Source organism: Hyposmocoma kahamanoa, unplaced genomic scaffold (genome assembly GCF_003589595.1).
Source record: "Hyposmocoma kahamanoa isolate Upper Pololo Valley unplaced genomic scaffold, ASM358959v1 202, whole genome shotgun sequence".
In the NCBI taxonomy this organism is placed as follows: Eukaryota; Metazoa; Arthropoda; class Insecta; order Lepidoptera; family Cosmopterigidae; genus Hyposmocoma; species Hyposmocoma kahamanoa.
Window position 1 is genome coordinate 14194783 of NW_020653726.1, and position 17669 is coordinate 14212451.

Below are 17669 nucleotides of genomic sequence, written 5' to 3' on the forward strand. Positions count from 1 at the left end.
TTCTAATAAAACTTTTGTTATTTGTTGCAGAAACAATCAGCGACCAGCTTGTTGGCGTGGGACTTCTGCAATTTCAACTTATTGGTTTGTACTTTGTTTGTTTTGTTTCTTTTTGTGTTTTCAGAGATATGTCTCGTGTTCACAGGTGCCTCGTCGACAGCTGTTCATCCACATCGGAGACAGCAAACCTGTACCGGTGGCCTCGCAGCGTAGATCTGGAACGAGTATGGATAAACCTCCTAAGGTCTCACAGTTCAAGATTAACATCGTCACTTACGCACCGGAACCGCATTCATAGGCATGCCTATGTGAGTTATTTTACACAGCAAATATCTTTCTAATTTGTGCACAGCAAAAGCGACTTCGGTGGCTGAACGATTACCTGCATGCCCAAAGATTATTATAATCAACGAATGCATTAATACGGCATGCCTCAATGGAGATCGTAATGAATGCATTTGCATGGAGCAACCCACTGAATTTGAGACTGAGGGACAAAGTTTGTCTACTCAAGAAGAGTTTATATGGACTGAAAAATGTATCTATTATAAAGACAAGGCCATCATAGCACATTATGATGATGACTTCTTCATATTTAGTTCAAATGAACACTAAAAAAATATGCTATATAAGTTGCTCAGTTCCTACTAGCTACGGACTTTGTAGGTAGGTAAAGATTAGGTAGTTGTAAAGATGAAATCTCATTTGACGCAGATTGGGCCGGGTTTCTGAATAGGTTCGGCTTTTGCATTATAAATTGGTACAGTCACAAACAACATCAATGTGGCTTGTTCTAGCACTGAAGCTGATAACGTATGTTCGTACGTATGTACGTATACTTTTGGAAGTTCTGCAAAAGAGGCAAAATTTAAAAAAATGTTTTTATTCGAACTCAAATAGCAGCCTGTCACCACCAGAACCTATAACGATTTTAATGATAATCGTAGCACACTCAAAATGGTAGAGAATGAATGTTTTAGGAGAACTAAACAACGTATCTTAGCCTTCAACATACTTTAAGACAAGTATTTGTATCATTGCCTAATAATAGAGTTTCAAACAACTAATCTCTATTTCAAGACTCCTAATACTCTCGGTGATTCTAAGAAAGTAACACATAAGTGCCTCATAAAACTTGAAGCCTTAAAAAATACATGAGAGATAAATATATATTTCAAATGTTGAATTGTTTTAAAAGGCATTATTAGTAATATATAATTATTAGGCATTATTAATAATTCAATATTAGTAATTTGAAATGTAAGCACTATATCCACAAAATTTATTAAATTTTAGGTTTGCAAACTTCACTTTGAGGGTAAATTTATCAAAGATGATAAACGAGTGCCTTTCTCATGGCCTACATTATTCTCAGAAGTGGAAATAGCATGTCGAAAACCCACTTGTCCTGTAACAGTCTATAAGTATTCAGTGGCTTGGTGGCTACAAATACTTATACATTTATTATATTAATAAGTTATATATATAGTATATACATATATAAAAGTTATATATATATATAAGTATATAAGTTATATATATACTTATAACTTATTTTTCTTACATTTTAGCTGTTCGGACAGTGGGAGATCATGCTTATGCTGTACCACTGCAGATAAATGCAGAGTTGGTGACCCGGAAAACAAAAAGGACCACAGAACACAGACCACACACACAATATTCAACATATCGACTGACAAAAATAAAAGTGACGTTACTTAGTTTAACATGTTCGATGGTTTAACACGAAAATGTGACATGATAATGTGCTTTCTCGCTGTTTTCAAGAATTTAGTGACACTTTATCCATGTACTTTTCCGCATTTAATATGTAATAATTTTGTTGGTGTATCGAATTTTGCATAAACGATTTTTATAATTACTACTGTGAGTTCGATAACTTAAAAAAAAACTGATCGTTATGTTTACTTCACTACAAATCTTTTGATATATAATTATATATTTTCTTGTTGTTTCTAATGTTGGAAGATGCGAAGAGAATGATAAATCTGAAAAAGATGCCACTAGAATTTAAGTTGCAAATTAAAGTAAAAATTAATTAGACTTCATGTTTAGTCGGTAGATGTATTACTATAAACGAATGATGTTGGCTTTTGACTTAAATGCTCTAATCCGCCTAGCGACCTTTTGTTTAATAATTGTGTTTTGTTATTCACTAATTGTTAGATTCAAAAGATGTGTTGCTGGGAGTTTCTTTCGCCGTTTCTTCTCCCATGCATTAACACCTTTACGAAACGGTAGTAGCTTTCGTTATTAATAAACAGATATAACTAAAAATACAGTATTTTATTTTAAACCACAAAACATTAGCAATATGAAAAAGTAACTAGGACCGATGAAACCGTAATTTTTACCGTAAAAGTGCGATACAGGACATCACTAATAGTAACCGATCCATAAAGGTTTGAGGCGCGTCACTATTCGGTACACTAGCGCCACCAGCGTGCTGTCACGGGGCATGGAACTACCTCTACGAACGTTCCGTTATAGGGACTGTTTCTTATCTGTTCCTTCTATATCTTTCTAATTTGTGCTACGAGATAAATAAAAACCAATTTTTCTCATCTCTACTACTGTTGTTTCCATTGGAAAAGGCAGAGGCACTAATGCGCCATACAGCCAAGACTGAGAGTAATCTCTTTCTTGTATTCCATTACAAAAATTAAATGTGATCGATAGTGCTTCTTACGAAATAATATAAAATTGGCTGAAATTCTTGATTTTTCAGGACTTTTTCTTGGCCTATTGCGATAACCGTTTCATACAAAGTGTTTTGTTGACTAAGGTTTGTTTTATTTATTTTGTTTATTTTACGGCATCGGAATAAATAATTCTAGCCAAAAAACGCTTATTACACTACCTGATTTCAAGGGACTTTTCTTGTAGTGCATCGGAACAAGATCCGTCAATGTATAGCTTGATGTACTTCTATTCGTATTTTATAGAGTTGGTCATAAAATCTTAGAGGTGAAAAATGTCCATTTTGAAAAAAAAAACATAAAAACATATTTTTCAGAAAAATAAATATTTGTCCAGTGAGATTTAGTTAGAAAGTTGTCTCTTCTTCGAACTGTCAATTTTCTCGAGTTTTTCAATAGGATATAGACAGTTCGAAGAAGAGATAACTTTTGTTTTCAGGCTCATGCTAAGCCAGAGGAATAGTCTCTGCTGATATTTTTCCTTAAAAGGATAGAAAAAAAAATCATAGACGTAGTACTACGTTTATGAACAAAATGTATTTTTCGTTATAGTTGTTCGTATTTGACGTTACATTTGTCAAAAGTTGAAGTTACTGAACGAAAACAATGGAGCCAACAAATACATGCGTCAAATAATAAATAGGTTTTTTTTCGCTGTTGTGAAATAACTTTATATATCTCGTTTTTCGGTGGCTTTTAAATATACAAGTTTGTTTTATAATTCACGCTAAATGAAACTTCAAAAGATATTTCTAAGCGTAGAACATAAAAGAGTCTTCGAAGATATTCATAAAAATGGCGGGCTTGTTACAACCATAGTTTATCGTATTCCAGAACTCTACTCAATGCTCAAGTCAGGGTTTCAGTATGGTTTAAAGCACTTGATATCATACTCAAGTCCCTGCTATTAGGGTCGTATTTCCAGTGCTTGTGTTTCCAGTACAATCCTGACTTGAGCATTGAATAGAGTTCTAGAATACGACCCAGACTTTATCCTAAAAAGTTTAAGTGAAAGCTTAAGACTATTTAAAAACCCCAAATAAGTAAACTAAGTTATTTAAGAGAAAGTGAAAATATAACGCATTAGGACCATAATGAACTATATTACCGAGGATCCCGATAATTAAACGAAGATATGATTCAAAGTACTTGTACCCAAACCAAAACTCTTAAATAAAAAAAAGAGCCTTTCGAATTATATTTTTCCAATTTGTCGGGATTTTTTCCGGAAAAATGTCCACTAGAAAATTGCCCAACACAACAGTTAGCATATAAGATTGGAGGGCTCATCGATAGGCAATCCCCTCTGCCAAGGTACAAGCACAAAACAACTATCGCACAATAAACACTATTTTCAAATCGATGTTTTTTCATTTCCAATTTCCATTATCGAATTCACCGCATCAAGTACTCCACGAAACATGTCGTCTTGCGCTATATAAACTTGCAAAAAAATTTCTGCTGCATCCAGTCTAGCTAAGGGTGGAATTACATTCCATACATAAGTCTATTTTTTACATTAATTGCGAATTTTCTATTTTATGACTTTTTTTCATAATGATCACAATTCAATTCAATTCAATTTATCGATTACATAAAAATATTTCAAAACATTCGAACATTTGACATAAGCATGCCTATGAAGTTCACTATTTGCTAACTGGCAACAACGGTAGACAAAAAAATGCAGTACTTCATGGACGCTGTTTTTTCGTTATACAAGCAACGACGAGACGCGACGCGCTCTGTTAGTTCCTATTTTTATCGACAGATTATGTAACGAAGTTTATTCAAATTTATTTCTCCGACGTATTGTATATTAAAATTATTAATGTAATAAATTATAAATAACGAAAATAAGTTATAATTGATTAATATATAATCATCATAAATTATGCCGTAATGCATTGACTTACAATTATATGGACGTCGGGTCCGCGCTAAAAAGTGTCCGCACTTGTAAGGCGCTAAAATCGTATACAGAGCGCGACACTCCGCTTTAGTCTTCATTTGTTCTACGGACAGCGCGATACTGCGATGACATTACAATTTAAATTTCGAATAGGTTGACTTGGGACATTTTTTTCGTTGTTTTTGCATTAGACCCGTCGTCCATTTATTTGTAAGTCAATGCCGTAATGTAAGAAAAAAATAAAAATAAAAGTATGTACATATACGAGTTTCCTTTATTTTTTCCATCCTCTAGGATACGAGTACATATACAATACACATAAATTACAAAAACAATAAAAATAACCAAATAGCTAACTGTCCTTATCCTACACAAGACATGCGCAAAAGACAGAAAGAGACCTGTTACTTCAATTTCAATTTTCGAACCACAAGCGATTAAAATATTTACAACAAATAGAGTTCATTTAATGTTAATCTTATTTTTAAAATGACTTTTCATTAAATGTTGGTAACAAATAACTAACAAAATATTGTTGTATTCGTTTTACTCTTTGGAGTTATCAATTAGAAATCCGAAAATACACTTGCCCGAAGTAATGTTGTATATATCTGCACAACTCTTATTACTTGCAGTGAATTCATATATAATTCAACATAGTACTATAAAATTAATTAATATTGACATTAAGACTACTCTATGGGTCGTATTCTAGAACTCTATTCAATGCTCAAGTCAGGATTGCACTGGCAACACAAGCACTGGAAATACGACCCTAATGGCAGGGACTTGAGTATGATTTCGAGTGCTTTAAACCATACTCAAATCATGAATTGAGCATTGAGTAGAGTTCTAGAATACGACCCTATCACTCGACTCTTGTGTTCAAGTAGTTTTCACTAGAAGCTAATTAGGGTGCATTTTGTTATTTCCAGTAGAAGCTGAATATCGATAATTTTTGGGCTTTTAAATTGTGGCAAACAAAATTAAGGAATACTGCAATGACTTTACAGTTTAAATTAAATGTTTTAGTTTTTTTAATATTTGTATGCATGTCACTACGTTTGTAGAGGTTAACTCTGGCCATGCTGAGCATAGTTTCTAACGCTGACCGCGAAAAGCCATAAACTGAAAAAAAAAACTCCGGATATTTAATTCGCGGTTTTAGGATTATATACACTTATTGTTCGATCTCACCGCACTGAGTCCATAGTAAGTTAGTCTTTCAATCCTTTTTTTTTGACGGTGGGGAAATCTTTATGGATACCCCTTAGCCCAGGGAGACTAGGGGTTATGTGGGGACTCTCCCTCCAGACTGGAGGGCCTACCCCACTAAAACCCCCCCGGGTTTCCCTCTCGCCGGTTGAGTCGGCGCCGTGGGATCAGTGAACATTCACCACGACGCCGCCCGGCCGCCCTAGCTTACGCCAGGGCTCCCGCGCCAACGGAAGGGCGAGTCGGTTGTCCTCCGACCCGCCCCCCAGACGAGTGAGGCCGTGCAATGCAGGCTCCGGAATCCCTGTCCAGAGTCCGCTGGTCTCACTAGGGGATCAGGCGAGCAGCGAACTGCCTTCGCCTTCTCCCCGTATGTCTGCGCCGGAGCGGGTGCGCGTCCTCGCGCACCCGCTTCGCAGTCTTTCAACCCTGACGTTGGCCAAATCGTCGCGCAAAACGACGGAGTATTGTCATCCATTTATAGGTAAGTCAATGGGCAAAAGTTTGGCAGCACTGACCATAGATAACACACTATAGTACTACTTTTCGAGTCGAGGGCCCTGGCAACACTCATTTTGACGTTTTTTTGTATTGTGTTCCGAGCACAAATAAATTAGATTAAAAGTTATATTCCGAGAGTCTAATTTAAGACGACTAGGATGGAAAAAAAAGGGTTTTAATTAATTATGCAGCTTTAACGAATTCTAGACAAATATAAGTTGGATTATTTTGTATAAACATGAATAAAATCTGTAGAATTTGCTTAGAAGAAGGAGTACTTTCTTCCATTTTTACTAAAAACTTCAATATTTCGCTGTGTGACATGGTTGAATACAGTTGTAACATAAAGGTAACGTAGTTACCCACATCGTCGAGTTTTCAGAGTTTTCCCCAGGTAATACAATTTTGATATCATTCCAGATAAGCAGAAATGATGGTTTACCAGAACAGATGTGCAGTAATTGTATTTATAAATTGGGAATAGCATATCACTTTAAGCAAACTTGTGAAGGAGCTGATCTGCGTTTGAGACAATATACTGGCTTAAGAATACCGGAAAAGTTGGTATAGTACATATTCTACATCATAAAACATGTTTCGTATCACTGTCAGTCTATTCATGTGTTTTTTTTTTCAACTCAGGTTTGTGGAAGTTGCGGTAATGACCGATCCTATAGTGAGTGTCGCAAATTGTTCATAATAAAATTGGACTATCAAGTTTTTATTGCCTTTCTTTAACAATTTTTTTGTTTTTTAGGTTCCCCATACTATAATTAAGAAGTGGTAAGAAAAGTGTTTTTCTTTTGCTAGCCCACATTGTTTTGCAGTGGAGCAAACCCTCTTAATTGATAACTTGGCCAAAATATTTAAAATTGAAATGTAAAATCAAAAATTCTTTTCAGCAAATGTAAATTAGGACAACAGAAAAATAGCAGGACTAATTACAAGAGGAAGCCTGAGTCAGAGAAATTAAAAAGAGGACCCAAGCCAAAACCAAAACAGGTGCATGCTTGCTACCAGTGTGATAAGCAATTCAGGTGCCAAGCACAGCTGGAAATGCATGTCAGGTATAAATTAAGGTTATTATCACTGCCTCTGTGGCTGAACGGTTACCATGCGGGATTGCCACACATAGGTCCCAGGTTCGATTCCCAGCCTGGGAGAAATATTTGTATGGCCTACATTTATTTATTTCTCTCATAAGTTTGGGTGTAATTTGTGGTTGTCTGTGTGTGTTCATGCACCCGCGACACAGGGATTGCCTTAAATGTTGAGTGTGCATTGTTATTATTATAGGTTAAATATTGAAGACTAAATTTTATTAAAAGTAGCTGCTCAGCCTCCTAAGCACGTAACTTGAAAGTTAATCTACTAACTATCAGCTTGAAATGTTCACTGCCATACTATATTACCTGATTATTATCTTATTTTAGTTGTTTATTTTTATGAACAGAATCACCTCTTAAAATATATGAGTGCTGCTCTTCTTATTATAACTAACATAATCAACATTTTTAGCACAATTGAGTTATTAACATATCTAGAATCAGCAGAACGAGATTTACAATCCCCTATAAGCAGTTTTTATATCTTATTTAGTCCAAGAAAAAAAATCTTTAGGTATCTGAAAAGTTACTAAAATGCAAAAGCGTTAGTTATGATAAGTATACAAATGTTTATCACTTGATAAAGTCTTGCATAACTTTGTTTCCAGAACACATACAGGGGATAAGCCATTTGGCTGTATGTACTGTTCACGCCAGTTCACTCAGAAGCACAACTTAACCATTCATCTTCGTGTACATACTGGGGAAAAGCCATTCCAGTGTGAGATTTGTAGGTAATTAACTACATTTGACCTAAAATTATTTTTATACCATAGACTAGACTCTGAATGACTGAATGGATTGACACTAACAAGATATAATGGTAATGTTTAGCTTGTTATAAGTAAGGGATATCTGTTTTGCTTTTTTTCAGCAAAAGATTTTCTGCGCAGGGTAACCTGCAGGCTCATATAAAGATTCATACTGGGCAAAGAGATCACGTAAGTAACCTAAAACAACATAATATCTCTGTAGATACAAACAAATTTATAGGTCACTATAATTAGTACAGTTGTCCAAATTATATAGATACAAGCGGTTGCTTGTAGACAGAAGACACACGCGCCTTACATATTATGCGGAGCCTTATTGTCATAATTAATTATTAGATTAAACATTCAAGTCTTAAATAAATTTAGTAAAAATTATTGTATGGAGAGGTTGAGATTTAAAAGTAAAGCAAATTTGTCATATGCTGTACATTTCTTTCGACTATCTCAGTGTTGTTGCATGTGATTAACAATGATCGGAAAAAGGTGTTCCACATACATAGATACATGTATAAATATAGCTACAAAGAGTGATATAGAGTTGTTAAAACCACCAAATTTTAATTCATTATTAAAAAAATAATTTGGGATTTCCGAAAATAGAGTTCAGCATTATTCTTCATTATCATCATTTTAGTAGCAGTAGAGTTTGTTGTGAGAATGGATATCCTGCGAAGTACTGCCACCATACCTTTTTTCCGCCAAGCAGGTTTACTGTAATAAAAAGTTGGTTATCTACTACAACATCGTCGTCCAACATCGCAGAACAAAACTGCTAGGTGAGTAGATTTGTCATACAATGCAGTAAAACCATTTCCAGAAATCTGGAATCCGAAAAAAGTAATGAATTATAATTTGGTGGTTTTAACAACTCTATGTCACTTCTTGTAGCTATATCTATACATGTATTTGTAGATTTGGAACACCTTTTTCCGACCTATGGTGATTAACCACATTTGTTCTTCAGGTATGTTCTCTTTGCAACAAATCATTCATTACCTCCAGTGAATTAACACGACACATGTCAAAGCACCGAGGTGTTAAAAACTTTAAGTGCAACCTCTGTGATGCTGCATACATACACGCTAGAGATTTGGTATGTAATGCACAAGTATATTATATGACATGCTTTTTAACCCGTCACGCATCCTAGAGACACACAGTGTCCCTAATCATTATGGTACTTTTATTTTATTTTTAAAAATGGTGAATGAAAACAGCTGCATGTGGCCACCATGTGGCTCCAGGACACTACAATATCAAAATTGTTCAAGTACACCATGTCTCTCTAGGATGCATGATGGGTTAAAATCATATTGTTTTATTAAATATTAATTTTTGGATTACAGAAACTACACAAAATGAAAAAACATGATGTTTTATCCCAAAATCAAAAATTGCCAAATGAAGGTTTCAATAATAGCACTAATATAGATATAATAGGTATTGATGTTGACAAGGAAGCACCTCCAATGCCAGCAAAAGTCAACCACGATATTGTACATCTAGTCCACAAAGATCCTGCAAGGAATCGACCAGAACACAGCCATACATTGCTGCCATATGAACATAAAGATGGAAAGGAAGTGTATCACCATCAAGGACTAGAGTCACCAACTTGTACCATTTGCGGAGAAGGATTTGATTACATGACTGCTTTAGCTCAACACTACTTGCATCAACATAAAGAGTATGAACACAACATGAAAAATTATGGATTAAATTTAACATGAACAAGCAAGTCAAATAATTAAAACCATTTATTTAAATTCTTTGATTGTCTACATAATTATGAGAGTTACAGTTTAAACCACAGACAAAATCTTGCACACCATTCATTGAATGTTTTGAATATGTGGCTAGATGATATTTTTTACAATGGCTACCACAATAAATTATTCTTCAAATTAATATAAGTTTTATTTGCACACTAAGATGATAAACACTACAACTAGTTAACGAATTGGGACCCAGGGCTCCAAAATATCTGCATATTTCTTTCTCTCTGAAATGATATAAAAGTTAGATAAGTGCTATGTCAAAAATAAATGATGTTGAGAATATGTTGTAGGCGTTATGTAGAAAGAGTGAAAGCAATGTTTCATAGATTTTTCAGGGGAGCAAGCATTAGGTACTTAAAAAATTGTTTTAAAATATTTTACATCCTGTTTTAAAATTCAATTTTTACTTTTACATTTTTCAAACTGGGACAGATATATTATGAAATAGTCGTTAAATCGTAAAACCTGTTCCCCTGAAAAATCTACGAAATGTCGCCCTTTCTACAAAACACGGACAATGTTAAAATTATTTTTATAATTGAAAAAGATACCTGGGGCTGGAAAGTCCTCCTTGTGCAACTCCACGTAATGTCTGAGTACTGCGTCCTTTTCAGCGAGATAGTCGTCGCGTTTCATTTGAACAAAGGTCAATAAAGAGGTCCATCCAATTACCCCAAGAACGTGTTTATGAATGCCTGTAAATATCACACACGTTAATATCACGTTATTAGAGGAATGTTCTAAAATTTGTTATTGTTATTATGTAATTACCGCTGAAGGATGGACGGCGTGTGCCGAAATTTATGAATACTCCTGTACTAACGCCAAAAATAACACCCAAGGTTTGTGCCCAGTACTGATTGATATATGGTTTTTTTCTGCCTTCATCTCCTAGGTTTAGAAGATCGACAGCATTCCACGTAGCAGACATTTCGATATATTTTCTGGGTTTTTGAAAAAAAATAATTGCTATGACTGACGTTACGTCAAAATATATTTTTTAAATTGTTTTATTTAACGGCGTCGGAATAAAACCATCCAGCCAAACCTTCAATAATTTCTTCCTTCGTTAAGAGTCTATACAGTTAATTCCCAGAATTCCATGTATGTACTCAGAGTTCCTAATGGAACAATTGTAAAACCTTGTAAGAGCCGTACGGAACGAAAAATTTCCAACATAACCTTTCACACGTAAGTTTTAATTTTTCATTACAATCAATGAATTTTCTTGTATCAATTACTAGTGAAATACTCTTACAAGCCTGGAATATTACGATTTCATGTATTTTAGATGATATTTGAAGTGTTTTTCTTAATTGAAAGATTTTTGTTTGCATCGTATAAAATAAACCTCCTAAAATAAGGAGAATATCTTACTTTTGTGAAATATGTCCTTCTGGCTTCTACCAGCAGTGGTTATGATACGCTAGAAAGAGAGATCAAATAAATAACGTATAAATTAAATTAGACAGGCTTAAGCTGTTTTTAGGGATACTGTACTTTTGCCACTATCTTTTTCCCAATTTATGGGTCATTTTAAATATTGTATTTTTTTTGGATATTATTTCAGTATTATTTTTTCAAGGCAATAACAAGCCTTGCTACCTTACATGTGGATTGACTGTGTCAGTTGGTTTTAAGTGTGTGACAATGTGACCTCCTTACATCGTCATCCCACCTTTTTGTATCGCTTCTCTCCATTCGTAACGTACCGTTTTTTTCATCTACTCATATTTAAATTTAAAAATTTGAATTGTTTGTTTGAATTTGAAATATGTGTACTAACTTAATACTGTTCAAGGGCCAATAAAAAGTAATGATTTGTCATAATTGTTTTATTTGGATACTAAAACTCAACCATGCTAAATATGGTCCGGCGGATTCTTCCTCCTTAGACTCGGCAGATTTCATCATTATCATGAACCCATTTATACGTCCCACTGCTGGGCACGGGTCTCCTCTCAGGCGAGTGTTTAGGCGACAGTTCACCACACTGAGGGTTGGGACTGCACACGTTTTCCGAGGACTTTGAACCTACTTCAACGTTTCATCACGATGTTTTCCTTCACCGAATAGCTCATGCTCATTTTAAATAAAATTTCGCATAAATTCCGAAAACTCAGAGGTGCGAGTCTGGATTCGAACCCACGACTCTCTGCTTGAAAGGCAGTAGGTCAAACCATTAGGACCACGGCTTCATTTTCATTTCAATTTCTTTAACGGGGTAAAATTTGAAAAGTAGACAACATAGAATTTATAGGTACTCTGTTGGTATCCCTTTTCAGCTTTGAGGATGGAAAAAAATAGTCTAAGCTTTTCAGTATACGCGAGAAGCTTCTCTATTCTTTTTTTTATTCTCCCTTTACGTTTTGTACACACTCTTTGCTGGTAACTATAGTGTATCATCTGCTTTCGAATTTGTGGTATCATCTATGGTTTTATTTCAGAATTTTTTTTACCAACGCAATTAGAGCAATTATTTGAAAAATGTTGATATTAAAAAATCATTGAAAAACTGTGTAGAGTAGGTTCTTAATGAATACAGCGGTATTCTTGTAAAATGCTGGTAAGTTTGGGTTTTTTTCTATAATGAAAATATTTAGGAATCGTGGTCATTGACTCGTGGTATACTAATCAGCAGTGTTGCCATACTTTGCGAAGTTAATTCGCCAATTTATGTGTGCTAAGTAGCCGATATTCGCCCAAGCTATAAAATCCCTAAAAATCAAGGAAAACAATTCTACAATTCTGCTTGCTGCCGGAAATTGCGGAATATGAACTCTCTTATTTCCCCAATTCCCCACACGTAGAAATACTCAAACTCCCAAATGAATTGTATTACAACTCCATTCCCCACAAAATCCCCAATCAAGTTTGCAATTCCCCAGTCATTTTATTAAGTAGTCTAAAATCGCCTTTTTCTATTTCAATCATAACTTAAATATCGTCGAGTCGCCGATCACTTTTTTATCGCCGCACTAAACGTAGTGCTTAAATTCTCTTTGCGCCGCACAACCTATTGTCAGTTTTTGTTTGTGTCAGTAGTTATAAAATTGAAAAAATATTATAGACTTGACTGTCAGGTCGCGGTTGCAAGGTGTGAATTTTGAATTTTGAATTTCGCTTTTCGACTCTAATTTCTCACTGAGAGTGTAAAATTGTGTCGTATTTTGTGTTGATGGAGGTAAAAAAAAAAAAAATAACATAGAGGCAAGTCCCCTTATGTTCTGTGGTTCCAGTGACGAGGCGGAGCCCCCTGATAGGGGGCCTCGTTCTCTATCTGTATCCCCGTCCGTAAGCTCAATGGAGATCAACATCAGTGGTCAAAAGAGCAAGCGCCCTGCTTGCGCGGATATTGATAGCTCCGCTAAAAAGTCAAGACTCCCGCCGTCTGCGTCAGTTCAACATACATATACCCTGGAGGGATACGAAAGTAACTGTGACTTAAAATATTCAAACATCGATGCTGGGCCCTTTCTGGTCCATGCTTCTCGCACAGAAAGTGACTCCTCTGCTTCCACAAATTCAATGCGTGCTTTAAAAATCGCCCAAACAATCTACAACAGCAAAGTCTCGGGAATTTTAGAAATAAAAAGCATTGGCAGGGACAAAGTATCAATCTACTTCCAAACACCACAGGATGCAAACAACTTTATTGAGAGTCCGCTCCTTAACAATAAAAAACTTTCTGCTGTAATCCCCCGCTTTCACCTCACTCGCAATGGTGTTGTTCGCCAGATCCCCTTGAAATGGTCCCTCGAGGAATTGGTTCACTCCATCAAATCAAAAAAAACCCCCCCAAAGGTTAAAGTTATAAAGGCTAGGAGGCTAAATAAAAAGCGTATAATTGAAGGACAAGCCACTTAGGAGCCATCTGCCACTGTGGTATTGACATTTTTGGGACAGATCCTCCCGGAGAAAGTATTTTGTTTTAATATGTCTCTCCCAGTGGACCTATATGCTCTACCCATAATTCAATGTCACAAATGCTGCCGCTTTGGACATGTTCGTGAACAATGCCGTTCTCATCCGCGTTGCTCCAGATGCGCCCAGAATCATGATGGCTCCTCCTGCACCGTTCCAGATGATGCTGTGTCTTGTCTTCTCTGTTCTGCCTCCCATAAAGCTACAGATTCAAGGTGCCTTGAGCATGCCCGTCAAAAGCTAATAAAAAAAGTGATGGCTGAAGACAATATTGGTTACCTAGAAGCTTCCAGACGATTCAGTTCTGTCCGGAAATCATATGCTGACATGGCATCTCCTTTCCAGCACCCGCAGATTCCCCCCTCTCCCCACCCCCCTCAAACAGTTAGGTCTCCTCCCTGTACCCCTGTACGCCCACAGTCCCAGATTCCTTCCACATCTTATCGCAAGACAACTTTTACAGAAAGCCGCCACTGACAAGAACAAACCCAAGGATACGATAGATACTCACATAACCTCATAACATCTACACCAAAATCCTTGCAACCTAATGGGTGTTCTCTCCTTGGAGACCACTCAAATAATAATAACCCTTGTCCTACTAGACCGAATGACAACCTGTCAGATATTATAACTAATTTAATTATAAATGTACTTTCCAAATTTAATGACATCTTACCGTACAATGGCCTTGAAATTATTCAAAGTATGATCTCAAAATTATTACAATCTCTTTTATCCAACAATGACATCAATTCTACAATGGAACGCCCGTAATATAAAAAATAAAAAACACGAGCTTATTTTTCTGATAAATAAATATCACCCCGTAGTTTTTGGTATTTCCGAGACATGGTTAAAACCGAGAGCCCTATTCAGAGTTCCTGGCTATGCATGCCTTCGGGATAACAGAAGTGATGGGTGGGCTGGATGTGCCCTACTAGTGAAAAGGAACATCATGTATACACAACTCTCCATCCCCACACACTCCACAGGCCTCCATGTTGTCGCTATTAGAGCACTAAACAAATCATTTGTCTCTGTCTACATTCCCCATCCTAGCCTTGACCTCATCATAGAACTATCCATGATCCTCTCATCCCTCCCTTCCCCCGTAATTGTTTTAGGAGATTTCAATATACGCCACTCGCTGTGGGGATCTCACATTTGCGACTCTTTATCCTCTGCTTTTCTCGATCTTTTGGACAACACAAATTTATGTATAGTTAATGATGGATCTCCTACACGCAGAACTTTCTCCCTTCAAAATACCAGCGCGCCGGACTTAACCTTAGTCTCTCCTAGTTTAGCCCCTTCTACCTCCTGGCTTGTTCTGATAAATTCCTTTGGAAGCGATCACCTACCTATATTAATTTCAGTAGGAGACTCCTCACCTATCCTCACATCAGACCCCCCACCCTTACTTAAATACAGGCTTAGGCAGGCAGACTGGGACATTTACTCCTTGGTCCTGAACAGCAAAATTGTAAACATGCAACCAGTTCAAGTAACCCCCTCAACCGTTCTGTCTATATATTCAGAGTTCATCACGTGTTTGCTGTCAGCCGCAGATGAAACTATCCCTTTGAAAAACTCTGCAAATAGCAAAATTTCCTCCCCCCGTGGTGGGATTCGGAATGTTCTTCGTCAGTCAAGGAACGAAATCGGGCAGAACTTGAATTCGCATGTGACTTATCCTTTGAGAATTATTTAACTTTCCAAAAGATTTCCGCTCACACGAGAAGATTTCTGAGCAAAAAGAAATTTCAAGGATGTCGTGCATTCTGCGAATCTCTGGAACTCCGCACCCACCCGTCTACAGTCTGGAAGAGAATAAAATCCTTTCGCAGATCTCAGACTGATCACAACAACATCTCGTCTAACGACCCGTCACCCTGGCTTGTGGATTTTATTACAAAATTATCCCCCCCTTTGTTCCTTCAGAAGCTCCTGCCGTTATAAACACCTCCTTGTCATCTTCTGACAGTATGAATGCCCCCTTCTCTTTTGAAGAACTAAGCTGTGCTTTGAACCATTTAAGGGATTCGGCGCCGGGTGCGGACGGCATTCCCTATTCGTTTATTACGTCCTCTAATCCCACCAAAATTTTTTTTTTGAATATTATAAACACAATTTTTGAATCTGGCATAGTCCCTATTTCATGGAAAACCCAAATTATCATTCCAATCATAAAACCTGGGAAAGACCCATCTAATGCAAACTCGTATCGACCTATCGCCCTATCATCTGTTTTAGCTAAAATCATGGAACACCTAATAAAAAACCGTCTGGAATGGATAGTAGAGAGCAAGGGATTGTTACCCAGAAGCCAGTTTGGCTTCAGAAAAGGCATGGGCACTACAGCCTAAGCATTTTTACATCAGATGTTCGACTAGCCCTCTCCGAGGGAAAACACGTCATGGGTGTGTTCTTAGACATAACATCAGCTTATGATAACGTGAATCTTCCACTACTCTGGCAGAAGATGCGCAATCTGTGTATTCCTGTGAAGATGGTCATTTGCAACATGTTTATGGGTCGCTCTATCGCAGTCCGTGTTAACGGTTCCACAACCCCCCCCGTATGGTCTGGAACGGCTTGCCTCAAGGTTCCGTTCTTAGCCCTCTCCTTTTCAGCTTGTACACGTCTGACCTCGGCACTTCAGTCAATTGCTTCTGCAAAATCTTGCAATATGCAGACGATATCGCCCTGTACGCTTGTTCCAAATCTTTTTCAGATACTGAAAGTCGCCTCAACTCTGCCCTTTTTTACCTAGACTCTTGGCTTACCGATCACGGCCTCTCGCTTTCAGCTACCAAAAGCACAGCTGTCGTTTTCTCCCGCACGAGACGCCTTCCTGAAACTGAAATACATGTTAATGGGGGAAAACATAGAACTGAGGGAAAAAGTAAAATTTTTAGGCATTATTTTGGACTCAAAATTATCTGGCATCCATCACCTCAACTATATATGTCAAAAAGCTGAAAAAAGCATAAATGTCCTACGTGCACTTTTTGGTGTTCGTTGGGGATCACATCCGTATAACCAAAAGCTCCTATACAACGCAATCATCAGAAGTCATTTTGATTATGGCGGCTTCCTTCTGGAACCATGCAACAAAATAGCCTTGGCTAAGATGGACAGAATCCAGGCAAGATGCCTGAGAATAATCACAGGTGCCATGAAATCCTCACCAACAAACGCTCTTCAAGTCGAATGTCTGGAGCCCCCTCTACATCTACGTAGACAATTCCTTGCTAATAGATTCCTCTTCAAGATCTTTCAATATTCTTCTCACCCTTTGATTCCCGTATTGCAATCCTTGTCGGAGATTATACCTTCCTCCAATTATTGGTCACACAAGAAACCTCCCCTTCTTATCAACAGTTTTAACAAAATTTCCAATCTCCCCTTCCCTATTTCCCAAAATTATATGAACCCGTTGTTTGAAACTGATTTTAAATGTTTAACGTTCCGCCCAACAGTCTATCTTAGTTTTGGCATCATGAAAGATACCCCTGGAGCAAACCAAGTCTTCAACGATATAGTTGAGAGAGAATGGCATGACTGGACTACTGTTTTTGCCGACGCTTCAAAATTACACGAACATGGCGACTTGGGAGCCGCGGTTTGGTTCCCCAAGTTCAATGTCGTACTCAGTTTTAAATCCCCTTATTTGAATTCTGTCTTTTCGGGAGAGGCTATTGCAATACTCGAAGCCATTTTATATATTGAGTCCC

General features: G+C 36.9%; 3 protein-coding genes across 4 annotated transcripts; 2 read left to right on the forward strand and 1 right to left on the reverse strand.

The window, feature by feature from the left end:
- The first annotated feature begins 45 nt into the window (after window positions 1-45).
- Window positions 46-2290, forward strand: LOC113227201. 2 transcript variants are annotated; one of them, XM_026460089.1, is made up of 3 exons: window positions 46-308; window positions 1297-1318; window positions 1572-2290. In XM_026460089.1, exons 1-3 carry the CDS (start codon window positions 129-131, stop codon window positions 1742-1744), a joined length of 375 nt encoding a protein of 124 aa, XP_026315874.1. In that variant the 5' UTR covers window positions 46-128; the 3' UTR covers window positions 1745-2290. The 2 variants fall into 2 exon arrangements, 1 of the variants encoding a protein (XP_026315874.1); XR_003310181.1 differs by lacking the exon at window positions 1297-1318.
- A 4120-nt stretch (window positions 2291-6410) lies between these two features.
- LOC113226901 (oocyte zinc finger protein XlCOF28) lies at window positions 6411-9981 on the forward strand. Its single transcript, XM_026459699.1, has 9 exons — window positions 6411-6697; window positions 6769-6908; window positions 6991-7024; window positions 7106-7131; window positions 7251-7415; window positions 8063-8188; window positions 8329-8395; window positions 9192-9320; window positions 9574-9981. The coding sequence occupies exons 1-9, from the start codon at window positions 6587-6589 to the stop codon at window positions 9955-9957; spliced, it is 1182 nt and encodes a 393-aa protein (XP_026315484.1). The 5' UTR covers window positions 6411-6586; the 3' UTR covers window positions 9958-9981.
- A 2-nt stretch (window positions 9982-9983) lies between these two features.
- Window positions 9984-11034, reverse strand: LOC113226902 (NADH dehydrogenase [ubiquinone] 1 subunit C2). The gene is made up of 3 exons (XM_026459701.1): window positions 10777-11034; window positions 10557-10700; window positions 9984-10229 (listed from the first exon to the last, which is right to left on the reverse strand). Exons 1-3 carry the CDS (start codon window positions 10934-10936, stop codon window positions 10180-10182), a joined length of 354 nt encoding a protein of 117 aa, XP_026315486.1. The 5' UTR covers window positions 10937-11034; the 3' UTR covers window positions 9984-10179.
- Window positions 11035-17669: the final 6635 nt, after the last annotated feature.

Coding starts and splice junctions, on each gene's coding strand:
- LOC113226901 (XM_026459699.1), top strand. CDS start 6,587: ATGAATAAAATCTGTAGAATTTGCTTAGAAGAAGGAGTACTTTCTTCC. Junction 7,025..7,105: donor CGGTAATGACCGATCCTATA/GTGAGTGTCGCA, acceptor TTTGTTTTTTAG/GTTCCCCATACTATAATTAA. Junction 7,132..7,250: donor CATACTATAATTAAGAAGTG/GTAAGAAAAGTG, acceptor AATTCTTTTCAG/CAAATGTAAATTAGGACAAC.
- LOC113226902 (XM_026459701.1), bottom strand. CDS start 10,936: ATGTCTGCTACGTGGAATGCTGTCGATCTTCTAAACCTAGGAGATGAA. Junction 10,701..10,776: donor ACGCCGTCCATCCTTCAGCG/GTAATTACATAA, acceptor TGATATTTACAG/GCATTCATAAACACGTTCTT. Junction 10,230..10,556: donor GGAGGACTTTCCAGCCCCAG/GTATCTTTTTCA, acceptor ATATCATTTCAG/AGAGAAAGAAATATGCAGAT.
- LOC113227201 (XM_026460089.1), top strand. CDS start 129: ATGTCTCGTGTTCACAGGTGCCTCGTCGACAGCTGTTCATCCACATCG. Junction 309..1,296: donor GCATTCATAGGCATGCCTAT/GTGAGTTATTTT, acceptor ATTAAATTTTAG/GTTTGCAAACTTCACTTTGA. Junction 1,319..1,571: donor TTGCAAACTTCACTTTGAGG/GTAAATTTATCA, acceptor CTTACATTTTAG/CTGTTCGGACAGTGGGAGAT.